This window comes from Trichomycterus rosablanca, chromosome 1, assembly GCF_030014385.1.
Source record: "Trichomycterus rosablanca isolate fTriRos1 chromosome 1, fTriRos1.hap1, whole genome shotgun sequence".
Lineage (NCBI taxonomy): Eukaryota > Metazoa > Chordata > Actinopteri > Siluriformes > Trichomycteridae > Trichomycterus > Trichomycterus rosablanca.
The window spans coordinates 48,523,366-48,551,340 of NC_085988.1; the positions used below are offsets into that span (position 1 = coordinate 48,523,366).

A 27,975-nucleotide genomic window follows, 5' to 3' on the forward strand; every position below is an offset into this window, starting at 1 on the left:
ATATCCCGCTGCACAAATAATATTCTGTTTTTTATATTGTCATTTTTGTACTTTTTGTTGGTATTACATTTTAAGAAAAGTGAGACGTTTAATAAAATGCAACTTTGTACTTTTATTTTGCCCTGTCCCAGCTTTTTTGAATGTGTTGCAGGCATTAAATTCTAAATGTGTTTGTAAAATTCAATGGAGTTTATCAGTGAAAACACTGGAAATCTTTTTTTACTTTTGTCAGTTTAATAACGATTCGAGAAAATTAATAAATAAATGACATTTTACAGAACTAGGGTTTGTAATTTTAGTTACACAATTTACACTAAAAGGACTGAATGTGATTTGTAATTCCTTTTAATGCTCTCCTTTCTCTTGTCACACTCTCTTGTTATGTTCTCCTTTCAAAAATGATTGGAATTCATGTTCTCTAGTGTGGATTTGCACACGTTTGGCCACCTTTCAAATTAAAAAGCGTCAGTCAGGACATGCACATCTCTAAGGGCATGAAATCGAATGCACACACCACCCAGCAGTAGCCTACTGAAACAAATAGAACAAAACAGTTTTTTGGCTTTACGCGGCTGCTGTAGATTTTGAAAGTAGCCCAAAAATTCGCACCCCGTGAGCCTTGAATTTTTACTCACGACTCTCCTAATGAGTGTAGATTTGGGCGATGATAAGCAGTGGACCAAACAACTGTGAGGCAAATAAAGAGGAGAAGTTCTTTCGATGCAGCATATTACTATATATTATTTAAACGATATAGTTATTTTACAGTAATTATATTAGTGGGGAAAACTCAATGTTTTTCCCAGACAGCCTTCCCCCCGCAATTTCCACTCCTAAGCACCCCAATAGCATGATGTTGCCATTACTATAGGGTTTTTTTTTTTGATGCTTGATTATCTGCCCAAAAAGTTTATTTGTCATCCCATTAGATCAGAGAATTTTTCTTCCTTAAGCAAACTGTTTAGCAAACTTGAGCTGTCTATGTCCTTTTATCAGTGACTTCCGTTTAGGCCTGATTTGTGGAGCACTGCAAAAATGTTCTGTCTGACAAGTACTCCCATCTCTGCACAGGACTTTTGGGGCTCTTTTAGAGTGACAGTTAGGTTTGTCCCTACCTCCCTGACCAAGGCCCTTTTTGCCTGAATGTTCAGTTTTTATTTATTTTTGAGCTCACTGTGGTCCTGGAACTTCTTAAAGCATTAGATGTCCTTGCTTTGATCCATGGCTTGCCACAATTTGATTGCAGAGATCCACAGACAGTTCCATGGCATGGCATGTAAATTGTGGGCCCTTATAGACCCAGGTGTGTGCCTTCCCAAACTATGTTCAGTTCATTCAGATGGACTTTAATTAAGCACTAGACACATCTCAAAGATGCTTAGCATGTTGAAATGGGGGGCGGATACTTACATTTCTCCTTAGCCAGAGCCGGAAAGCAGAGCAAACAGGCAGGAATTGACAAAAGAAGAATTTGCTATGGTTAGATTGGACAACCTAATTGAAAGCAAACAGGATGCATCTGACCACAATCTGGAGTACCACAGCAAAAGGTCGAAGTACTTTCAAAAATAAGAGGTCAAATTTTTTTCATTTATTTATCATGGGTGATATACACTGATCAGGCATAACATTATGACCACCTCCTTGTTTCTACACTCATTGTCCATTTTATCAGCTCCACTTACCATATAGAAGCACTTTGTAGTTCTACAATTACTGACTGCTTTCACCCTGTTCTTCAATGATCAGGACCCCCACAGGACCACTACAGAACAGGTATTATTTGGGTGGTGGATCATTCTCAGCACTGCAGTGACACTGACATGGTGGTGGTGTGTTAGTGTGTGTTGTGCTGGTATGAGTGGATAAGACACAGCAATGCTGATGGAGTTTTTAAACACCTCACTGTCACTGCTGGACTGAGAATAGTCCACCAACCAAAAATATTCAGCCAACAGCATCTTGTGACCACTGATGAAGGTGTAGAAGATGACCAACTCAAACAGCAGCAATAGATGAGCGATCATCTCTGACTTTACATCTACAAGGTGGACCAACTAGGTAGGAGTGTCTAATAGAGTGGACAGTGAGTGGACATGGTATTTAAAAACTCCAGCAGTGCTGCTGTGTCTGATCCACTCATACCAGCACAACACACACTAACACACCACCATGTCAGTGTCACTGCAGTGCTGAGAATGATCCACCACCCGAATAATACCTGCTTTGTAGTGGTCCTGTAAGGGTCCTGACCATTGAAAAACAGGGTGAAAGCAGGCTAAAAAGGTATGTAGAGAAATAGATGGACTACAGTCAGTAATTGTAGAACTACAAAATGCTTCTATATGGTAAGTGGAGCTGATAAAATGAACAATGAGTGTAGAAACAAGGAGGAGTGTGCAAGCAGCAGAGGGTCTGAATACTTGCTGAATTCACTGTACTTTCTGCTATTTGTTGTATATTTAGATAGTCAAATATTTATCAGAAATGCATTATGCATGGTAAAATGTGAATGTTTGAAGTGGTGTGGTTGTAAAAGCATTTGTTTTCCTTTATAATAAAAATACAGGCCAGCAAATGATAGATCAGCTGGGCAGCACAGTGGCTCGGTGGGTAGCACTGTCGCCTCACAGCAAGAAAGTCCTGGGTTCGATTACCAGGTGGAGCGGTCCGGGTCCTTTCTATGTGGTGTTTGCATGTTCTCCCTTTGTATGCGTGGGTTTCCCCCCACAGTCCAAAGACATGCAAGTGAGGTGAATTGGAGATACAAAATTGTCCATGACTGGCTTGAACTGATGAATCTTGTGTAATGAGTAACTACCGGTTCATGAATGTAACCAAAGTGTGTAAAACATGGCATTAAAATCCTAATAAATAATCAGCTCTTTAATGCAGATGAATCCAGATATTTCCCTGCTCTGCCTGTCGTGTACTTTGTATATACTATGTGTTTGTACAGTATATACATCAGCCATTTGCTCAAATCCTCCTTACTAACATTCCCTCTAAATGTGATGGTTCCATAACACCTCTCTCAGCTCTTGATCCTCTCTCAAAAGCACAGCTGGTAGCTTTAATAGATGCTTTTATTTATCATACTGTCAGCGGGGTTTGAACTTCATGTGTTCAGGCGTGCTGGCGTATGTCAATTGCTTGTTAGAGCATTAAATAAAAACCAGCAGTAGTTCTAACGCTGCTCCAGTCTGAAAGCTCAGACTCCACTGTTACTGAGCTCATTAAGGACAGGAGAAGCCCTGTTGTCTTGCTTGCATGCCTGCTCTCTTAGTCCTATCTACTACAGGACGTTCTTTTGTCATTTAGCATGATACAGTGTATCACAAAAGTGAGTACACCCCTCACATTTCTGCAAATATTTTATTATATCTTTTCATGGGACAACACTATAGACATGAAACTTGGATATAACTTAGAGTAGTCAGTGTACAGCTTGTATAGCAGTGTAGATTTACTGTCTTCTGAAAATAACTCAACACACAGCCATTAATGTCTAAATGGCTGGCAACATAAGTGAGTACACCCCACAGTGAACATGTCCAAATTGTGCCCAAAGTGTCAATATTTTGTGTGACCACCATTATTATCCAGCACTGCCTTAACCCTCCTGGGCATGGAATTCACCAGAGCTGCACAGGTTGCTACTGGAATCCTCTTCCACTCCTCCATGATGACATCACGGAGCTGGTGGATGTTAGACACCTTGAACTCCTCCACCTTCCACTTGAGGATGCGCCACAGGTGCTCAATTGGGTTTAGTCCATCACCTTTACCTTCAGCTTCCTCAGAAAGGCAGTTGTCATCTTGGAGGTTGTGTTTGGGGTCGTTATCGTGTTGGAAAACTGCCATGAGGCCCAGTTTTCGAAGGGAGGGGATCATGCTCTGTTTCAGAATGTCACAGTACATGTTGGAATTCATGTTTCCCTCAATGAACTGCAGCTCCCCAGTGCCAGCAACACTCATGCAGCCCAAGACCATGATGCTACCACCACCATGCTTGACTGTAGGCAAGATACAGTTGTCTTGGTACTTCTCACCAGGGCGCCGCCACACATGCTGGACACCATCTGAGCCAAACAAGTTTATCTTGGTCTCGTCAGACCACAGGGCATTCCAGTAATCCATGTTCTTGGACTGCTTGTCTTCAGGAAACTGTTTGCGGGCTTTCTTGTGCGTCAGCTTCCTTCTGGGATGACGACCATGCAGACCGAGTTGATGCAGTGTGCGGCGTATGGTCTGAGCACTGACAGGCTGACCTCCCACGTCTTCAACCTCTGCAGCAATGCTGGCAGCACTCATGTGTCTATTTTTTAAAGCCAACCTCTGGATATGACGCCGAACACGTGGACTCAACTTCTTTGGTCGACCCTGGCGAAGCCTGTTCCGAGTGGAACCTGTCCTGGAAAACCGCTGTATGACCTTGGTCACCATGCTGTAGCTCAGTTTCAGGGTGTTAGCAATCTTCTTATAGCCCAGGCCATCTTTGTGGAGAGCAACAATTCTATTTCTCACATCCTCAGAGAGTTCTTTGCCATGAGGTGCCATGTTGAATATCCAGTGGCCAGTATGAGAGAATTGTACCCAAAACGCCAAATTTAACAGCCCGGCTCCCCATTTACACCTGGGACCTTGACACATGACACCAGGGAGGGACAACGACACATTTGGGCACAATTTGGACATGTTCACTGTGGGGTGTACTCACTTATGTTGCCAGCTATTTAGACATTAATGGCTGTGTGTTGAGTTATTTTCAGAAGACAGTAAATCTACACTGCTATACAAGTTGTACACTGACTACTCTAAGTTATATCCAAGTTTCATGTCTATAGTGTTGTCCCATGAAAAGATATAATGAAATATTTGCAGAAATGTGAGGGGTGTACTCACTTTTGTGATACACTGTATGTAGCTCCTCTGTATTTCCGGTATTCCCCTCTCCATGCCATTTAGGCTGGACAGAGACGGAGACGAAGAAACTAAGCAAGCCATTTTCTTGTTGAATGGAGAAAATCATGATTATTGTTTTTTTGTTTTTTTCAAGGTCCATTAGACCAAGAGCTGAGGGACCTCCAGTAACATCAATCATAATTCTCTTTAAGCCCACTTGAATTTCTTGCTTGCACCCACTACTCCTCTACTCAACGGCCCTGTTTGCACATCAAATAACAAATCAATCCCAGAGGACAAAGTGTCATATGTTTTTTCAAGTGAGGCACAATCAATAAGCATGAACTGACAGACTGACACATTTAGGATTATGGCTTTGCTTTCCTAAAGTGTATATTGCATACTTTCCTTTTATTGTTATTAAAATGAACTTTTGTATTATGTAATAATATACAAAAATACATTGTATCGTCAAAAATATATACTGAAATACCTGACTCCCAAACACCAAATTCAAAGTCATAGATGTTAATGATGAGTTGGACTTACTCTTGTGCTGCTCTTTACACCTCCACTCTTCCAAGAAGCCTTTCACTAAAATTTGGAACATGACTGCAGGGTTTCCCTACAAGTATTAGCAAGATGAAGTAGTGGTCAGCTGTGTGAACAGAATAAAATACAGTGGTACTGTGTAACTTGACGTCCCCTAAACTCAAAATCTTTGAAACTCAAGAAATTTGTACCCTTAAACTCGGCGTTTACTCTAAACTCGATGTGTGTGCGACTGCCGCTTTGTTCAGAGCTTGACTTTCGTGGTGCAGGAAAACCTCATCAAAGTGCGAATATGAGACGAATCTGCATTTGTGTGGAATAACCGTCAAATCCACTCTAAAAGCTCCACATGTATCTGTGTTCAGCTGGATTTTCCTCCTGTTTCACTTTTAAACTTGTGTTAAAGCTCAGGGTTCTGAGAAATTGTAAGAATCAGCTTTTCCGAAAAGCTTAATGTGACTTAATGTATTAAAAGAATGACATAGAAACACTAAACTGGTTTTAATTATTACTGCTCATAAATTCTCTCCACTAATGAAATTCATAGCTCATTTTAGTATAATAAGTGTGCACCATAGGAAATAGCGACACAGCCAGCACAAAAGCTATTGTGCCGCTTCTCATGTGAATGCACCTTTACTGAACGGAATATGGTATTCCAAGATCAAGCATCTCCACGATAAAGAAGCATAAGGAAACAATAAAGAAGTAAAGGTAAAGTGCATGTTTATTGTATTTTTATTGATTGAACTGTTTTGAATTGTATTTCAGTGTTTTTTTATTATATTTGTGTTATTTTCAGTGTATAAGTGTCAAAAACAACCCCATTATTTTACATTAGCCTAAAATATATGCAGTTCAACGGGACCATGGAACGCATAAACACGTTTCCAATACATCCTTATGGGAAAAATACCTTGAAATTCAACGGCACTCTCAATTGACATTGGGTTTCAAGGTACCACTGTAAAGGTCTTTTAGTCTGGTTTTCCTTATACCACATTAAGCAAGCCAAACCTTTGTGGATCTTACTTTGCACACAGGCACATTTCCAAACATTTTGCCTGAATGTTGGAAGGATACAGTTTTTAGAACGGTCATTACAACGGACATTTTCAAGCCCAAACCATTATTCATTCTCTACCAAACTGATGAGACATTTTGGAATTTGGTAAGTTAAGCAAGGTGGAAATGTTACAATTTGATTGGTTGAATGGGTAGCATTGTATAACAATGTCAAATATTGAAAAAATACTGAACTACTACATTCGAAACAATTCTACAGCCAACTTTGATGACATGACTGTATATACATGTGACAAAAAAATCTATCCATTAGTAAGAAGAGGTGCCTACGTATGGACATGCTTGGTCATGTAGTGTATTTATGTTCGTATAATACCAGAACATTTATGAATGAATGTATTCATATCTGTTTGATTAAAGCATCAAAGGAATCTGATGAAATTACAATGTGTGATGAATGAAGCTATGTAAGCCAGTATTAAAATATACACAGTGGCACTGTAAAAGGGCAGTGCTCGCAGATCTCATAGAAGTTCTGTATTAGACCCATCACGTCTAGCTCTGAATGGATATGGCATGTGCAGTGAGTCAGAAAAAAGTGCCACAGGCTCCTACTGCATTGTGGGATGACAAACAGCAATAAAGCAGCAAGAGCTGTTTTGTTTTCTTTATACAGGGAGAGAGATGTTTTGTCCACTGCTGTGTAGTCTGAATGCTACAGCTTTTGTGACAGAATGATTAGTAGAAATACATTAGAGAAGAAAAGAATAATGGAATGTGAATCGTGAAATGTTAGTTTTTTCTAATGTATTTTCTAATGTCATGGCTGATCAATGTACATGTGTAATTTATTCATTTACTTATTTATTCATGTACCCTTGACATGATTTTAATCCATCACTGGGCAATATAAATTCATCCATGATTTATAAATTAGCATAATTTTTTAGAATTATGCAGTATTTAGTAAACAGGATGTGGTTTCAGACATCCAGGCAGTTTTAGAGCTGGGTCTAAAATATACATACAGCAACTTGGACTATACACTGATCAGCCATAACATTAAAACCACCTCCTTGTTTCTACACACATTGTCCATTTTATCAGCTCCACTTACCATATAGAAGCACTTTGTAGTTCTACAATTACTGACTGTAGTCAATCTGTTTCTCTGCATGCTTTGTTAGCCCCCTTTCATGCTGTTCTTCAATGGTCAGGACCCCCACAGGACCACTACAGAGCAGGTATTATTTGGGTGGTGGATCATTCTCAGCACTGCAGTGACACCGACATGGTGGTGGTGTGTTAGTGTGTGTTGTGCTGATATGAGTGGATAAGACACACCAATGCTGATGGAGTTTTTAAACACCTCACTGTCACTGCTGGACTGAGAATGGTCCACCAACCAAAAATATCCAGCCGACAGCGCCCCGTGGGCAGCGTCCTGTGACCGCTGATGAAGGTCTAGAAGATGACCAACTCAAACAGCAGCAATAGATGAGTGATCGTCTCTGACTTTACATCTACAAGGTGGACCAACTAGGTAGGAGTGTCTAATAGAGTGGACAGTGAGTGGACACGGTATTTAAAAACTCCAGCAGTGCTGCTGTGTCTGATCTACTCATACCAGCACAACACACACTAACACACCACCACCATGTCAGTGACACTGCAGTGCTGAGAATGATCCACCACCTAAATAATACCTGCTCTGTGGTGGTCCTGTGAAGAACAGGGTGAAAGCAGGCTAAAACGGTATGTAGAGAAATAGATGGACTACAGTCAGTAATTGTAGAACTACAAAGTGCTTCTATATGGTAAGTGGAGCTGATAAAATGGACAGTGAGTGTAGAAACAAGGAGGTGGTTTTAATGTTATGGTTGATTGGTGTATATCTGGTGTATTAGAAAGTTTTAATTCCTCATTACTAATACAACTTCACTTTAAATAGCTAGTCTGATTTTCCACTTAAACTAGACTACAACCATTACAATTGGGAAGTGTGTAAAGCTCTGTACAAAATGGCTTGCTTAGCTCTGACCTCTTTTCAGCTCACAATAAGAAATGCCGCTTAAAGCCATTTTTGAACGACCTCAAGTTCCAAGATCATTGCAAAAAAACAATCATCCAGCAGTACAAGTACATGTAATAGTAATCTCTTTGTCAGCAGGTGTTCCAGTTGTTCATTCAAAGAAGAAAAACTGTCATGACTGTCAGACTTACAGTGGTACCTTGTAACTCAACGTCCCCTAAACTCAAAATCTTTGAAACTCAACGCCCTTCATCGAGAAATTTGTACCCTTATACTCAACATTTATCTTAAACTCATGTTCAGTTTTTTTTTAAATATTACTTTAATTTCAACTTAACAATAGCGGTGCAGTAATACGTCATCAAAGTGCGCATATGAGACGAATCTGCATTTGTGTGGAATAAACGTCAGACTCACTCTGAAAGCGTCCACATGTATCTGTATTTATCCTATTTCCTACAAGCCATCAGAATGCTAAACAATGCATAATAATAACTAACCCCTTTTTCAGTTACTCATCAACACTCACATTTCATAACACTCACACTTTGGGCATGTGCAATATTAATATTAATACCACATTACTTCAAAACATGATGTGGCAATCTGAACTTCAATCTATCCTGCAGTATTATTATTATTATCATCAGTATTTCTATTATTACTATTAGCATTATTAACAGCCATTATTAATCTTGTCTGTGAAATATCCATAACGCCTGCAATGTCTACTATGGGTCAATGTTTACATTTACTGCAATTTTCACTTTGTTTACAATGCAAATTTGCACTTTAACTGCAATTGTTTTTACATATATTTTTCTATATTTTTCTTCCTTGTTTATATATTATATACTTTTAAAAGACTGTTTATTATATTGTTATCTTATTTGTATTTTTATTTGTACTTGTACTTTTATCTTATTTGTACTTTATTATAGCACACTCGTAGAGTTCCCGAGCCTCCCAACACACATTTCAATGTACAACTGCTGCTAACATTTGTACAAATGACAAATAAACTTGAAACTTGAACTTGAAACTTGAAACTTATCTGGATTTTTCTCCTGTTTCACTTGTGTTACAGCTCGGGGTTCTGAGAAATTGTAAGAATCAGCTTTTTATTTCAATGTTTTTATATTATATTTGTATTATTTTCAGTGTATAAGTGTCAAAAACAACCCCATTATTTTACATATGCCTAAATATATGCAGGTCCACGGGACCATGGAACACATTAATAGGTTTCCCAAACATCCTTATGGGAAAAAATACCTTGAAACTCAATGCCTTTTTAACTCAATGCCAGTCCCAGAACCAATTTACGTTGAGTTTCAAGGTACCACTGTACTACTCTTACACACATGTCTTTTGACATTATCCTTCTAAACAAACACATGCATAAGCATAAACAAAAATGTTTAATAAAACATGAAATTGATGGGGGTATTTGGTCACTATTATTATTAGTAAAAACTATATTTTAGATTTTTTTCTGTAGTTGTAGATATTAAAATGCAAATAATAATAAAAAAAATGCTTTTCTGCAAACAATACTTGATTTTACTGAAAAGGTATTGGTTTAAAAATGTCATTAATCATGAAGGTGAAGAAACATTTTAAAGTTTACATCACTTAAATGGAAAAATCTATAGAGCCATAACAAACACCTTAATCTTCTTTATCAGTACAAGTAATTCCATTAGCCGTCCCTAAACAGATGCACCACCAAAATTTCACAATGACCTGAAAACAGCATAACAAAGGTTCCATGAAGGACAATTTAAAATTACAAAATAAAAAACTGACACTGACACTGAGTGTAGATTTGAAGTGGATATATGCACTGACAGTATTTCAAAAAACAAAAACTAAATGTTTTAAATGCTTCCCATCCACCACTGTACATTTTTAATGTACATTTCTGACTACAATTGGTTTAAAGACTTAATTAAAAACTGACCCATTCATAGCCAGAATACATAGTTTTATTAAGCAGAGAAAATACAGTTCAGAGAAAAGGGAAATGTCAAAAATATTGTTGTACATATTTTTCTTTATGTGCAGCATAAAAATAACATGTACGGTGAATCTAAGCATGAATGACTTCTGATAAGAGATATCCTATGGCATGAAGAGTAATGTGGAATGTCAGAGGATTTACAGACTAAACACTGTGTTATTACTCACTTTAAAAGGGCAAGTGTTGTGTGGGGAGATGACACTTTTTTTGGTCTATTATGCTTCTGAATTTAGGGATGGTTTTGATTCTAGGACTAACGTAGCAGAGGCACAGTGGGTCAGACCTACAACAAGAAAACTTTATTTATAGATTTATGGCTCAGAGTAAGGCTGGGATTATACAGTATTTGCTTATATATGCATGTTTGGCTGGTGGCTGTAACTGTGATTTTTTTGGCCTGTGCTCATTCTCAAAAATGTATGCTGTGTTATGTAAAAGCAGTAACAGCAGCAAACTGAAAAAAGCCAGTGTCTCGAATCACACTGATGCAATTATAGATAATTTTGCATTTTGAAGTTTATTTAGCAAAAAAAAATAATTATAATGTTGCAAATCTAAATGTACATGATTCAATCTTCTGTAACCACCTCATCCTAATGAGGGTTATGTCCAACCAACAATGACAATTGGTGAGGTTCAAACTTTCTCACACTACCTACTGCACCACTATACTGCCCCTCTCATGTTCAAATAAAAGGAATACTGTACAGTGCCTATAGAAAATCATTATACCCTATCAACATTTATGCCTCATGTCACCTTACACCATCAACATGAAAAGTGCCATTGCCAGCTGTATTTACACATTATAACTCTCATCATCAAAGTGAAAATTACAGTTTAAAAATCTGATCCATTGGTAATAATTCAATTATTAAAATACCAGGTTGGTTAAATAATCAGCCCTAAGAGTAACCATTATAAACTTGCTCAGGTACAAACAATATTCTTCCAGCTCTCACACCAGGCTATTGGCCCATACAATACATTAATGTTAGTGGTTTTGATCATTTTAGATTAAAAACAGCTGTTTCTTAAGGACAAAGAACAAGCTCAGATGCCAAAGTCCCAAAGATGAAGCTATGCACCACCAAAACTACACGCAATGTCACCTATCCCACCATATTTTCTACACAAAAATTCTTATAGTTTGCAAAAACAGAGCTTAAAATATATACTTTAAAGCATAACCAACTAATCCTCACTAATGGAAAAATAGCAACCACACAACTGGGAGTGTAATAATAGGACATCTTAATAGCAGATGCATTTTACCACTTGGGTACCACTCCAGCTTGTATACTGCTTATAAACTTATTGGGAAATAAATTCTATATTTAAAAAAAATACAAACATTTTAGAAGTTGAAACGCTTGTGGCTGGGGGCAAAAAACGTTGCCAGTGCTAATGTAGAAAAGTATTAGTTTAAAGTGTTTTTGGCTAACTGAGTGGGATGGAGGTAGGCAGACCCGGCATCTTGCTTTAAAATTATTTAATGAATATTAAACCTAGTTGACTTCTAAAATGCCTCTAGCAAATTACATTGGACAAATTGAGGAAAAACTTTGTAAGAGGTTTTATATTAGAACTTTCACACAGCTTGGTATATAAAGGGAGGCTGCTTTTGTTTTGTTTTTCTGTTTTTTTTATAGGTGTAATTGTTTTTGAAACTATTGGTATATTTTTTATTGTACTAGAATTCCTTGATTTTATAAGTGATTGTTGTTAACTTTTGAATTTTACTCCCTTTTTCATCACTACAACATTGCTGTTAAAGTTGAAATAACCTGATATCAACCATGTTGATGGTTGATTCTTCAGAAACACAAAATGTATCTTAATGCATATAGCTGTTTCCATGCACAAATATTCATATTATTACAATAAATATAACCCAGTCAGGAGGCAGGAGAACTGAAGTGACACCTCAACCCAATGTAGGGATGGAACTTGGTACGTTTTAAATAGGAGTGAAGAGGTGGACCAATGTTAACACACATCCGTACCCATAGGTAGACAATACTATCAACAAAAAATAAACAAATCCTTTTACTTTCATTAATGAAAATATTATTTTAAAAAATGTAGAAACAGGTACACACTGTACATCTAAAAATCTTTCAGCTGGAATGTTTTCAAACCTGACTTTTACTGTATAAAGTGAAGGTATGAATTTACTTTATTTGGGCATTCTGAAGACAAGGCATTTCTAATGATTTTTAACTAAACGTTTTATTAATTATACTTTTTTTCTGTTTTTACTAACTAAATATGAAATATACAACCACAAATTGAAAAAAAAGTTGTGACAGTCTAAAAAATGCAAAAAGAAAAGTGTTTTTACATTTACTTTGACTTTTATTTCATTGTAGACAGTATGAACCCATTATTTCAACTGTTAATATACGTTCATTCCTGCATTTTAGGCCTGCAACACATTCCGAAAACACTGAAAAAACAGTAAAGCATTTACCACTTTGTAACACTTAAAAAGACGTTTTGGCACTTCCTGCAAACAGTATGGGGTTCTGCACAAAATTCTGCACAAAATCTCTGTTTGGGACAGGTCAGGACTGCAGGCAGGCCAGTCCAGTACCCGTACCCTCTTCTTCCATCTATGGAAAAGATGTCATAAAGATGTCTTAAAGGCAGCAAATGTTCCTCTAAAATCTCAATGTACTTTTCTGTATTAATGCTGCCATTACAGAAGTAAATTCTCTTTGCCAAGGGCACTGACACCGCCCCATACTTTGTATTGTAATCCCTTGCACATGTGGTGATATCAGCTATTGATAAATGATGATTCTTAATGCAGTGCCATATGAAAGATCAAAGATCATGGGTTTTCAGCTCAGGCTTTTGCTCTTGCTGTTTATACTGATTCCTTAAATCGTGTAATGATATTATGCACTGTAAAGGGAGAAATATGCAAATTATGTCCAATCTTTTCCTGAGGAACTTTGTTTTTTAATATTTGAATAATTTTCTGACACATTTGTTGACAAACTGGAGATCATCTGTCCATCTTTGCTCATTAAAGACTCAGACTTTCCTGGATGCTGCTTTTGTACCAAATCATGATTATAATCACTTGTTAACATCACCTGTTTGAAATCACACAATTGTTTAGTGTTTTATACTAGCCCTTAATTGCTCCTGTTCCAACTTTTTTGAACTGTGTTGCAGGCCTGACATACTACATACTGTCTGCAATGAAATAAAAGTTTAAATATTTTTTTTCTAATTGACTATATTATAATTATTTTTTTTGCCTGTTAGATCTGAATCTGAAGTCATATGAATCTGCCCTCTCAAACATAGCATAAACAAAAGCATTTCTTTCTTTTTCTGAAAACAAATTGGCATAGAACCTGTAAAGATAGAAAAAAGAAAACAACACTATAGAGTAAAGGTTGTGGTTCAAACAGACTCTGAGCCGGATATTCTCCTTTCTGTCACACAGCAGGGTGAATAACAGAGGGTAAGGTCAAAAGTCACAGGTGTTTGTTGTTACGTTGATGGCACTGGCTGCGGGCAGGTGTATCCAAGAAGGGCAGCTTCTCACCGTTGCTGGGCAGATGGAGCACTCTGGTGTTCAGATCAACACAGCACTGTGAATAACAAAGGGAAGTACTTTCATTCATGTTATTCTTTTTATGTTGTTGCTTTACTGTGATAGGCTTTGTGACGCCAGACTGTGTTATGTAATGTCAGAATGTTAGCTGTGTTAAACAGATGCAAATAGTAAGTTAGCGCAGACATTTTGAAGGTGTTATTAATCGACTGTATAACTCTCAAACAAAATGAGCAAACAGCACATCTTCACTACTTTAAGTTCATCTAAGTAAGATACAGTAGTGTCAATTAAATGTAATATATTTTAGTGATTTTTAATGAGATTGGCACTGTAAATTGATTTTTAAAAAGCATATACTTATGCACAATTTGCACTATTTATTTTCTAAAAATGGATGCTTTGCTAAGATACTAAGAGATGCTAAGTGTGTGAATCTAGAACATATATTGTAGAACATATGTCATGTAAATGTAAGTATCTAGATGTAACACTTTTTTAGGCTGTGACTGTGCCACCTTGAATCATATACAGTGGAATCAAGTTTTAAACCTTTATTGAATTGTGAATTTGATGATAAATGCTTATAACTGCAAAAAAACCACGTCCTAAAAATCTAAAATTGCAGTCAGATTCATTATGTTTGGTTTAGTTATTCTTGAGACGTGTCTTGAACTGCCATTAAATTGGACATTGTTTGAAAAGGCACCTAGGTGTATAAAGATACACAATTTACACTGATTTATTAGGACAAAAACAAACAGACCATAAAGTCCTAGAAAAACTGATGCCAAATTAAGCATCCACGAAAGTAGGGCCTTGGTTATAAAGTTGAGAAAGAAGCCAACAGTCACTCTAAAAGAGCTCCAAAAGTTCAACGCAGAGATTAGAAACCCTGTTGAATAATTAATGCGACACTCCATAACTTAGGCCATTATGGCAGAGTGGAAAGACAGCATATGGCAGTCTGCTTAGAGTTTGTTAAACAGCATGTAAAACTCTTTGGTAACATGAAAAAGGGTGCTGTACATCACCTGGCTTGTACAATTCCTAAAATGAAACATGGTGCATCATACTTCTCAGTGGTAGGGATAGCGAGACTGGTAAGAATCAAGGAATGAATGCATATATACACTTAAATAAAACTTTCTCCAGAGAGAATGCATACTAGTATGACAGTTTACCCAGATCTCAGTAATTGTGTAAATGTTTTGAAAAACTCAATATGACAATTATCATCTCCAGACATCCCAAGTTGCAAAAACTCATTTCAGGGAGGTACCCCCGGACTAAAAAATACCTCTCGCACACACCAAAGGATATGGGTGATAACAGCACTTTTAGGAGCTGCTAACTGAGCTACTAAGCTAATTGTTTGCGTCACAAACACATTAATGTGTACTACATAGTGCACTAGAGGGTGTGAAAGATAATAGATTTATGTTCCCTACATAGTGAACTAGATTGTATATTAGAAAAGAATTTATGTTCCTTACTTTGTGCACTAGATAGTGTACTAGATAATAGACTTATGTTTCTTACGTAATGCTTTAAGTAGCGTATTAGTTAACGGATTTAGGTTCCCTACATAGTGCACTAAATTGTATATCAGATAACGGATTTATGTTCCCTACATAGTGCACTAGATAGTATTTTAGATATGAATTTATGTCCCCTACGTAGTGGACTAGATAGTGAATGAAACAAATGGTTTATGTTCCCTACACAGTGCGCTAGATTGTATATCAGATCACGGATTTATGTTCCCTACATGGTGCACTAGATAGTGTATTAGATAACGCATTCATGTTCAATACATAGTGCACTAGATAGTGTATTACATAATTAATTATGTTCCCTACATAGTGCACTAAATTGTCTATCAGATAACGAATTTATGTTCCCTACATAGTGCACTAGACAGTATATTAGACAATTGATTTATGTTCCCTACACAGTGCGCTAGATTGTATATCAGATAACGGATTTAATACGCGATCGGGGAAAAAAGTCTGTGTCGCCTGTGTGCGCATTTGTGTGCTCTCTTGGCTCTCCGGGAGATTTTATCTGACTTGCGGGCATCAGGAAGCCGCTATGTATATGCGGGAGACTCCCGGAACTTCCGGGAGACTTGGGATGTCTGCATAACAGTATCTGATTAGATGATTCATGATTACGCTAAGTGTTTCAAACATTTTAGCCTGGTAAACATAATGGATGATTTAGCATATACATTTTGTATCTAGCATATACAGTATATTTTGTACACTGAAATCAGTGACAATTTCACTACAATTGCTCACTTTTGTCTTTGCCTTTTTTTAAGTACACCTCATATCACTGGGCTATTTGAAGCACTTGATAACCATTTAAGGAAATATACCAGACACAGTCAGAAAGAAATGCATCTGAGGTTTTCCCGGCTCCATTACCTCCAGCACTACCTTAAATTCAAAATGTTTCTAATATATTGCAGTAAATTTTATCTAGAAATCTAATATCTCATCTGAGGAAAAGCCAAATTATAAATATAGAACTGAACACCTTTATTTGTCATATATACTGTACATATGAATCTGACTGCAATTTTAGAATCTAGAACATATATTGTAGAACATATGTCATGTAAATGTAAGTATCTAGATGTAACACTTTTTTAGGCTGTGACTGTGCCACCTTGAATCATATACAGTGGAATCAAGTTTTAAACCTTTATTGAATTGTGAATTTGATGATAAATGCTTATAACTGCAAAAAAACCACGTCCTAAAAATCTAAAATTGCAGTCAGATTCATTATGTTTGGTTTAGTTATTCTTGAGACGTGTCTTGAACTGCCATTAAATTGGACATTGTTTGAAAAGGCACCTAGGTGTATAAAGATACACAATTTACACTGATTTATTAGGACAAAAACAAACAGACCATAAAGTCCTAGAAAAACTGATGCCAAATTAAGCATCCACGAAAGTAGGGCCTTGGTTATAAAGTTGAGAAAGAAGCCAACAGTCACTCTAAAAGAGCTCCAAAAGTTCAACGCAGAGATTAGAAACCCTGTTGAATAATTAATGCGACACTCCATAACTTAGGCCATTATGGCAGAGTGGAAAGACAGCATATGGCAGTCTGCTTAGAGTTTGTTAAACAGCATGTAAAACTCTTTGGTAACATGAAAAAGGGTGCTGTACATCACCTGGCTTGTACAATTCCTAAAATGAAACATGGTGCATCATACTTCTCAGTGGTAGGGATAGCGAGACTGGTAAGAATCAAGGAATGAATGCATATATACACTTAAATAAAACTTTCTCCAGAGAGAATGCATACTAGTATGACAGTTTACCTTTCATCATCTGAAGCATACAGCCAAAACAAAACTGGTGAGGCTTTAGGGCAAGTCTTTGAATGTCTCGGCCCAGTCAAAGCACAGACTTAAAGCTAACCATTGGTGGAGAGCCCTGAAAATGGCAGTTTACAGATGTGCAAAGCTTGTAGAGATGTATCCAAAAAGACTTGCGATTATAACTGCTGACAAATGAGCTTCTACAAACTATTAAATAAGGGGGCTGAATACTTTTTGTGAATAAAAGATCTCAGTAATTGTGTAAATGTTTTGAAAAACTCAATATGACAATTATCATCTCCAGACATCCCAAGTTGCAAAAACTCATTTCAGGGAGGTACCCCCGGACTAAAAAATACCTCTCGCACACACCAAAGGATATGGGTGATAACAGCACTTTTAGGAGCTGCTAACTGAGCTACTAAGCTAATTGTTTGCGTCACAAACACATTAATGTGTACTACATAGTGCACTAGAGGGTGTGAAAGATAATAGATTTATGTTCCCTACATAGTGAACTAGATTGTATATTAGAAAAGAATTTATGTTCCTTACTTTGTGCACTAGATAGTGTACTAGATAATAGACTTATGTTTCTTACGTAATGCTTTAAGTAGCGTATTAGTTAACGGATTTAGGTTCCCTACATAGTGCACTAAATTGTATATCAGATAACGGATTTATGTTCCCTACATAGTGCACTAGATAGTATTTTAGATATGAATTTATGTCCCCTACGTAGTGGACTAGATAGTGAATGAAACAAATGGTTTATGTTCCCTACACAGTGCGCTAGATTGTATATCAGATCACGGATTTATGTTCCCTACATGGTGCACTAGATAGTGTATTAGATAACGCATTCATGTTCAATACATAGTGCACTAGATAGTGTATTACATAATTAATTATGTTCCCTACATAGTGCACTAAATTGTCTATCAGATAACGAATTTATGTTCCCTACATAGTGCACTAGACAGTATATTAGACAATTGATTTATGTTCCCTACACAGTGCGCTAGATTGTATATCAGATAACGGATTTAATACGCGATCGGGGAAAAAAGTCTGTGTCGCCTGTGTGCGCATTTGTGTGCTCTCTTGGCTCTCCGGGAGATTTTATCTGACTTGCGGGCATCAGGAAGCCGCTATGTATATGCGGGAGACTCCCGGAACTTCCGGGAGACTTGGGATGTCTGCATAACAGTATCTGATTAGATGATTCATGATTACGCTAAGTGTTTCAAACATTTTAGCCTGGTAAACATAATGGATGATTTAGCATATACATTTTGTATCTAGCATATACAGTATATTTTGTACACTGAAATCAGTGACAATTTCACTACAATTGCTCACTTTTGTCTTTGCCTTTTTTTAAGTACACCTCATATCACTGGGCTATTTGAAGCACTTGATAACCATTTAAGGAAATATACCAGACACAGTCAGAAAGAAATGCATCTGAGGTTTTCCCGGCTCCATTACCTCCAGCACTACCTTAAATTCAAAATGTTTCTAATATATTGCAGTAAATTTTATCTAGAAATCTAATATCTCATCTGAGGAAAAGCCAAATTATAAATATAGAACTGAACACCTTTATTTGTCATATATACTGTACATATACACTGATCGGCCATAACATTAAAACCAACTCCTTGTTTCTACACTCACTGTCCATTTTAGCAGCACCACTTACCATATAGAAGCACTTTTAAGTTCTACAATTATTGACTGTAGTCCATCTATTTCTCTACATACTTTTTAGCCTGCGTTCACCCTGTTCTTCAATGGTCAGGACCCCCACAGGACCACCACAGAGCAGGTATTATTCGGGTGGTGGATCATTCTTAGCACTGCAGTGACACTGACATGGTGGTGGTGTGTTAGTGTGTGTTGTGCTGGTATGAGTGGCTTAGACACAGCAGCGCTGCTGGAGATTTTAAATACCGTGTCCACTCACTGTCCACTCTATTAGATACTCCTAGTTGGTCCACCTTGTAGATGTAAAGTCAGAGACGATCGCTCATCTATTGCTGCTGTTTGACTTGACCTTTGTCAGTGGTCACAAGATGCTGCCCACGGGGCGCTGCTGGCTGGATATTTTTGGTTGGTGGATAATTCTCAGTCCAGCAGTGACAGTGAGGTGTTTAAAAACTCCATCAGCGCTACTGTGTCTGATCCACTCATACCAGCACAACACACACTAACACACCACCACCATGTTAGTGTCACTGCAGTGCTGAGAATGATCCACCACCCCAATAATACCTGCTCTGTAGTGGTCCTGGGAGAGTCCTGACCATTGAAGAACAGCATGAAAGAGGGCTAACAAAGCATGCAGAGAAACAGATGGACTTCCGTCAGTATTTGTAGAACTACAAAGTGCCTCTATATGGTAAGTGGAGCTGAAAAAATGGACAGTGAGTGTAGAAACAAGGAGGTGGTTTTAATGTTATGGCTGATCAGTGTACTGTACAGTGGGGGAAATAAGTATTTGATCCCCTGCTGATTTTGTAAGTTTACCCCCTTACAAAGACTTGAACAGTCTGTAATTTTTATGGAAGGTTTATTTTAACAGAGAGAGACAGAATATCAACAAAAAATCCAGAAAAAAACATTAAATAAAAGTTATAAATTAATTTGCATTAATTAAGGGAAATAAGTATTTGATCCCCTACCAACCAGCAAGAATTCTGACCCCCACAGACCGGTTATGTGCCCATGAGGCACACAAATTAGTCCTGTCCCTGTATAAAAGACTCCTGTCACAGAATCAGTTTCTTCCGTTCAAATCTCTCGACCACCATGGGCAAGACCAAAGAGCTATCAAAGGACGTCAGGGACAAGATTGTAGACCTGCACAAGGCTGGAATGGGCTACAAGACCATCAGCAAGAAGCTTGGTGAGAAAGAGACAACTGTTGGTGCGATCATTCGAAAATGGAAGAAATACAAGATCACAGTCAATCACCCTCACTCTGGAGCTCCATGCAAGATCTCACCTGGTGGGGTAAGAATGATTCTGAGAAAGGTGAGGTCAGTCCAGAATTACATGGGAGGAGCTTGTCAATGATCTCAAGGGAGCTGGGAGCACAGTCACCAAGAAAACCATTAGTAACACACTTCGCCGTAATGGATTGAGATCCTGCAGTGCCCGCAAAGTCCCTCTGCTCAAGAAGGCTCATGTACAGGCCCGTCTGAAGATGAGACCAAAATTGACCTCTTTGGCATCAACTCCACTCGCCGTGTTTGGAGGCAGAGAAATGCCCAGTGGGGATGGTGTTCTTGGGGTCATATCCAGCATTTCTCTGCTCCCAGTTCCCTTGAGATCATTGACAAGCTCCTCCCGTGTAATTCTGGACTGACCTCACCTTTCTCAGAATCATTCTTACCCCACCAGGTGAGATCTTGCATGGAGCTCCAGAGCGAGGGCGATTGACTGTGATCTTGTATTTCGTCCATTTTCGAATGATCACACCAACAGTGGTCTCTTTCTCACCAAGCTTCTTGCTGATGGTCTTGTAGCCCATTCCAGCCTTGTGCAGGTCTACAATCTTGTCCCTGACGTCCTTTGATAGCTCTTTGGTCTTGCCCATGGTGGTCGAGAGATTTGAACGGAAGAAACTGATTCTGTGACAGGAGTCTTTTATACAGGGACAGGACTAATTTGTGTGCCTTTTGTGCACATAACCGGTCTGTGGGGGTCAGAATTCTTGCTGGTTGGTAGGGGATCAAATACTTATTTCCCTTAATTAAATACTAATTAATTTATAACTTTTATTTAATGTTTTTTTCTGGATTTTTTGTTGATATTCTGTCTCTCTCTGTTAAAATAAACCTTCCATAAAAATTATAGACTGTTCAAGTCTTTGTAAGGGGGTAAATACTTATTATACATGTGTACAGTATAATTTTCTGTTTGTTTGAAGGCAGGGAACCCATTGTATGGCGCTTTTGGAGCTTGAAGGATTAAGGGCTTTGCTTAAGGGCCCAACAATGGCTGCATGGCAAAGCCAGGATTCAAAATCTCAATCTTTCAGTTGAAAGCCCAAAGGTCTATCCACTAGGCTACCACTGTCCCATTATATATGAACATGCTTTGCATTTTCTTTTTCAGAGGAGAAATGAGGTTTTTTTGGATTTTCATGTAGAAATCTAGATGAAAGATCAGCCTAGGGCACCACTGAACTATGCAGCCTTATCTTAGTTGTCCATTACCCCAGACTTCAGACTCCGGGGTTTAACTATGCTGTGGATGTAGTCTGTAATCAGACTGCAGTTTGCTGGGAAAAGGCTGATAAGTGAGAAAGAATGAAGGCCAGTATTTCATTTTGTAACAACAGCCATTTGAGATGCTATCTGCCGATTGTCCTGGCTTTAAAACAGAACAAAAAAGATAATCACAGTAGTATGCTGCTCATAGAAATAATAGCAGTCACTTACTCTCAGTTCCACCAGAGTGTGCAATCCCAGGCAGAGCTCGAACGCATCGTCATCTATGAACAGAGAATTAAAACAGTGAGAGAGAATTCTCAACTCCTGCAGGTGTATGCTTATCATCTGCCTTTATGGGTTGCACAACAGTGGGTTTCCAAGTAAGCTCATGTAGGGTCTTTGGTGCATCTGTATGCAGAGAATGTTGCAATAGCTACATGTGCCCTCATGTCTGGAGGTTAATAGCTTCCACCGTGATCTGATGCACTTTGTCTCAGATGCCATGTTACGCGATGAATAAAATGCCAGCAGCAGGCTCTGAATACTCAGAGCTCTTTTAGACTAGGAAGCTTATGTAACATTTCTCCCCAAAGAGCAAGCCATCATTTTCTACTTGGCCTTACAGAACGTGTTGTTTTATGTTTACATGCATCTCCAGTTTGCCAGGTTAAAAGGTAATTATTACATCATCCGTAATATGCAAATTAGCTAATCAACCCTAATCAAATGCCGAAAATGTAAAAATGTAAATGAAAGCTAGGGTCAGAGCGCAGGGTCAGCCACTGTATGGCGCCCCTGGTGACAAGAGGGTTAAGGTTCAACGGCCCAACAACAGTGGCTGCATGGAGGATACGTGATTCAAACCCACAACCTTTTGATTGGTAGCCCCAAGCTCTACCATAAGTACTATTTTAAAGCTTTACATATCTAAAACAATTTCTCTCTACATTTTAGCTTACTTTAGCTACTGTAACAATGTAAATGTGTTACATTTACATTTTCGGCATTTAGCAGACGCCTTTATCCAAAGCGACTTACATTACAGTTACAGTATACAGTCTGAGCAATTAAGGTTAAGGGCCTTGCTCAGAGGCCCAACAGCAGCAACCTGGTAGTGGTGGGGCTTGAACCCGTGACCTTCTGGTTACTAGTCCAGTACCTTAACCACTAGGCTACAGCTTGCTATTAGAATATAAAATTGAAGTTTGTAATGGATAAATATTATCCACTATTTTTCCCTTCTCCCTCTTCTTGACTCTGTAATGTGACCTTGGATATGAGAATATATAAATGAAACATTATTATTATTATGATTATTATTATTTATATCATTTATAAAACCCTTTATCTAATTCTCAGAATTATGGTAATTTAACCAACTACATTTTAAAAGAATTTAACAAAGCCTAGATTGTCAAGTATGTCAAGTATACAAATGTCAAGTATACAAATGAAAAACAATGAATAATTTAATTCTGCCAAATTGGAATTCAATTGTATCTAAATGAACAGGTTTTTGAAGGTCATTCAAAATATTATATATGATTTATTATTTCCTGACAATAAACCAATAAACCAATGAAGGAAATAGTCCTTGCTTTTCACCATTATATTAATCAGATCTCTACACATATCAAATGCAGACACTCCACTCTACAAAATGGTACACAGCTGCTCAGGTGGCGCAGTAGTAAAATATGTTAGCACACCAGAGCTGGTATTTAGAATACATCGTATCGAATCTCAGTTCTGCCATCCGGCTGGGCTGGGTGGCTACATGAACAACAATTGACTGTTGTTCAGAGGGTGGGACAAGCTGGACTGGTACAATTACGACCTCTGATGGCTGATTGATGGCGCCGGCGAAGAGTTGGGGAATAATGCTGATCAGGGTGTGGCTCTCTGTGCACAAGGCTGACACATACAAATATGCAGTTGGTACTGCACACGTGTTGGAGGGGGCATTTCATGTTAAGATAACTAAATCAAATGGGGAAAAAACATCAATACATAATATTGCTATAGAGTGGTTTGGTTTTGAGGTATTTTTGCTGTATTGTTCTTTATTACGTTTTGGAAGAATAGAGGTGAAGAACAACATATAAAATCCACTTAAAGCAGTTGAAATAACTATGAACAGTTAACTCCAAATTGTGCAGGGTCTTGTTATGTGGGTGTGTAATTAAGCCTGTTTGTCTCCACAGACCAGGTCGAGGTATCAGCGTCAAACCATAGCTTGTACTGAGCATTTGTATTAATGCCAAGTTCACACTACACGACTTTCGGAGCCGTCAGATCGCTGTACAGTTCACACTACACAACTGAATCACTTGCAATCGGGGGTCTTTTGAGTTGTTGTGGATTTCACATTACTCGACTGATCGGTGATAGGGGATTACACACTACAAGATCTATCACCATGAGGAATAGCAGGCGAGTCTGTCTGGTCTCCCAAACTATGTTTTGTCACAAATACACACACGAGAAGAGACAAGGGGTTTAATGATACCACGTCCAAAAATGCACGTCAACGAAGCGAGCGATCAAAGTTGTAAAGGCAAGTAGAAAAATAAATGAATCAGAGTGGATTGGACTATGGGACCATTGTCTGTTCTGTAGTGAGTTAGAGGTTAATAAATATTTTTGGTATTATGGTTTGGTGTGGACCATAAGATCACAAAATTCTGTAAAGCTTGTGTGTGTGCCGATGTATTCTGATAGAAATCATATTATGCCCCGTCCCATGTTTTTGCACTCCCCTGGGTTTCCCCTCACCCTTTATCCTGCGTTTTCTATGGCTATAGTTCAACATAGACCTCGCTGCCAATCATAACCAGCTCGCAATACCTTTCACATTCAATGATTTTGAGTCGGTGACAGGTCCAGATATTATAGCACAACATGCTAGACATTTTTCTTGAGTCAGCAAGCGCTCGGCGAGCCGCTCGGATCGAGTCGTTGAACAGTTTACACATAGCGATCGAGAGCCCAAGGGAACGCTGAGTTGCCTACGAGCTGCCACATCTAGCGGCGACCAGTTGACGAGCGAAAATCGTGTAGTGTAAACTAGGCATAACTGATTACTCTTGATATCAACCCTTACCTTGTACCTTTGACTATTCTTGTGAGCCTTGTCTATTGGAAACTGTTTGTAGATTGACTGACCTTTGCCTGTTTGAAATAAAAACTGTGCCTGTATCGAAAAACCCACCTTTAAGGCCACTTTACAGTTTCCACTGTCCTGTATGTATCTTTTATCTGCAATGCATGCTAAAAAGTTTTAACCAAATGCATTGATGGATGTAATGGAAAGTCTATCTGATTATTGGTGGTTACAGATAATTATGCCTAAATCCTCTTTTAATGCAAATACAGTGAACGTTTGCCCAGCAAAATCGAATGATTTTGAAAGAAAAAATCCATTGATGGAATGGGCACATAATGTTGCTGAACCTAGACCTGACCAACTGCAGCAACCCCAGATCATAGCACTGCCCCCACAGGCTTGTACGGTAGGCACTAGGCATGATGGGTGCATCACTTCAGCTGCCTCTCTTTTTACCCTGATGCGCCCATCACTCTGGAACAGGGTAAATCTGGACTCATCAGACCACATGACCTTCTTCCATTGCTCCAGAGTCCAATCTTTATGCTCCCTAGCAAATTGAAGCCATTTTTGCCGGTTAGCCTCACTGACAAGTGGTTTTCTTAAGGCTACACAGCTGTTTAGTCCCAATTTGCTTAGTTAAATCCAGGTGGTGACCTTTTTTTTGGCCAGGCAGTGTATTTCACTAGTAAGGTTTAAATTGTTTCAAACCACTGATACTACAGTTAAAAACAGTTGAATGCTGAAGCCTTACCTATGATCTGAGCAGTACATTGCACTTTCTCTTCACCCAACTGAAGCTGCATGGATGTCACTGCATTAGCTGTGGAATCACTTTTATTCTCAGGACTGACTTTTAGGCTACAACACACACACACACACACACACACACACACACACACACACACACACACATACATACATACAGCATTTAAAATATGTGATACTGTGTTGAAGTGTTAAAAAGTCTGTATAAAAAAGTAAAATCAGCCCAAATAAATCTTAAATGTCTATTAAATAATCCATAAAATATAATCATGCAATAATCCTATATAGTTATTTTTATTTATTATATAGTTATTTTACTTCTCAATAGTTAATTTGCTTTTTTCTTCATTTTAATTACATTTAAGTATTTCAACTCCAACTGGAGAGAAAAGAAACATTACACTATATTACACTTATAATATTTAGTTTTTTAAATACTACAACCCCAAATCAGAAAAAGTTGGGACAATGCAAATTAAATAAAAATGCAGTGTTCAGTACATTTAACTGGACTTTTATTTGATTGCAGACAGTTTGAACGTGAGATATTTCATGTTTTGTCTGCTCAACTTTATTTCATTTGTTAATATACCTCCATTCCTGCATTTCAGGCCTGCAACACATCCCAAAAAAGTTGAGACAGTAAAGCAATTAGCACTTTGTAATGTTGCCATTCCTTTTCACCACACTTAAGAGACGTTTTGGCACAGAGGAAAGTGATTTAATGTTTCAGGTTTTGTTTTGTCCCATTTTTTTGTCCCATTTTGTCCCAACATATCCCAGGTTTATACTGTACGTCTGCAATCAAATAAATGTAAACATAAAGAAAATTAAATGTAAATGTAAATTTACAACGTAAATGTAAGATGTGGTTTTTTTTTTTGGTTTATTCTGATTTGGGGTTGTATTTTAAATATTTATATCACAATTGTTATTCTACAAAAGTAGATGTATTTTAAATACTTCATAATGTATCATGGACTAATAACTAATACATGTTTTTGTGTGTGTTTTGTAAATACCTAGACTTACTACTTGTCTTTGTTTTATGGATGTGTCCTAAGAGGTTATCAGAGGTATAGCACTGTTCAGTTTCTATTCAAAACTCAAAACATCAGTGAATCTGACTTACCCCAGCCTTCTGCAGCATGTACTGGAGATATGGTTGTACCGACAGCCTGTGTTGATGGACACCTTCACTTCAGCGTCACCACACTGCAACACAAACAGAACCTCACTGTTCAGGCAACATCACCTCACAATTACACAGAACACCAGTCACATAAAAGGCTAATCACACCTAAACAGGAGGTGAAAGATATTCACAGAGAAGCCAATAAACTGACACATCCTTTGTGCTCATACAAGAAATGCAGCTATATTTAATTTGATGTATTTTTAGACAGGCTGTTCTGTCAGCAGTTTCTGAATGTATTGGTTCGTTGTACTGTGGTTCGTGCAGATGTTCAAGAAAAATTAATTATTTCCTTTTATAACAGTATTTTATAGTCTTTGTAGATGTGCCTTAAAGCAAGTTTCCATACCTATTTTTCCTGTAAAATTCAGTGTACTACTTCTCTTTATCAGTACAAGATTTAAGCAAGTAATATACATACAGTGTATCACAAAAGTGAGTACACCCCTCACATTTCTGCAAATATTTCATTATATCTTTTCATGGGACAACACTATAGAAATAAAACTTGGATATAACTTAGAGTAGTCAGTGTACAGCTTGTATAGCAGTGTAGATTTACTGTCTTCTGAAAATAACTCAACACACAGCCATTAATGTCTAAATAGCTGGCAACATAAGTGAGTACACCCCACAGTGAACATGTCCAAATTGTGCCCAAATTTGTCGTTGTTCCTCCCTGGTGTCATGTGTCAAGGTCCCAGGTGTAAATGGGGAGCAGGGCTGTTAAATTTGGTGTTTTAGGTACAATTATCTCATACTGGCCACTGGATATTCAACATGGCACCTCATGGCAAAGAACTCTCTGAGGATGTGAGAAATAGAATTGTTGCTCTCCACAAAGATGGCCTGGGCTATAAGAAGATTGCTAACACCCTGAAACTGAGCTACAGCATGGTGGCCAAGGTCATACAGCAGTTTTCCAGGACAGGTTCCACTCGGAACAGGCTTCGCCAGGGTCGACCAAAGAAGTTGAGTCCACGTGTTCGGCGTCATATCCAGAGGTTGGCTTTAAAAAATAGACACATGAGTGCTGCCAGCATTGCTGCAGAGGTTGAAGACGTGGGAGGTCAGCCTGTCAGTGCTCAGACCATACGCCGCACACTGCATCAACTCGGTCTGCATGGTCGTCATCCCAGAAGGAAGCTGACGCACAAGAACGCCCGCAAACAGTTTGCTGAAAACAAGCAGTCCAAGAACATGGATTACTGGAATGCCCTGTGGTCTGA

General features: G+C 38.1%; 2 protein-coding genes across 3 annotated transcripts in view; one reads left to right on the forward strand and one right to left on the reverse strand.

The window, feature by feature from the left end:
- The window catches only part of itfg2 (integrin alpha FG-GAP repeat containing 2), a 52,959-nt gene extending 38,868 nt beyond the window's left edge, over positions 1-14,091 (forward strand). The window contains exon 12 of one of the 2 annotated variants that reach the window (XM_062993765.1): positions 14,002-14,091. In XM_062993765.1, coding sequence (XP_062849835.1) covers positions 14,002-14,009 — 8 coding nt within the window. In that variant the 3' untranslated portion in view covers positions 14,010-14,091. Of the gene's footprint in view, positions 1-5,059; positions 5,934-14,001 lie in introns of those variants that run through there. The other variant, XM_062993745.1, reaches the window with a different exon arrangement.
- Positions 13,855-27,975, reverse strand: part of nrip2 (nuclear receptor interacting protein 2) — a 40,100-nt gene continuing 25,979 nt past the window's right edge. Inside the window, exons 3-6 of the mRNA XM_062993798.1 lie at positions 26,684-26,766; positions 25,538-25,644; positions 21,906-21,958; positions 13,855-14,149 (exon numbers count right to left, since the gene is read on the reverse strand). Coding sequence (XP_062849868.1) covers positions 14,033-14,149; positions 21,906-21,958; positions 25,538-25,644; positions 26,684-26,766 — 360 coding nt within the window. The 3' untranslated portion in view covers positions 13,855-14,032. The remainder of the gene's footprint in view (positions 14,150-21,905; positions 21,959-25,537; positions 25,645-26,683; positions 26,767-27,975) is intronic.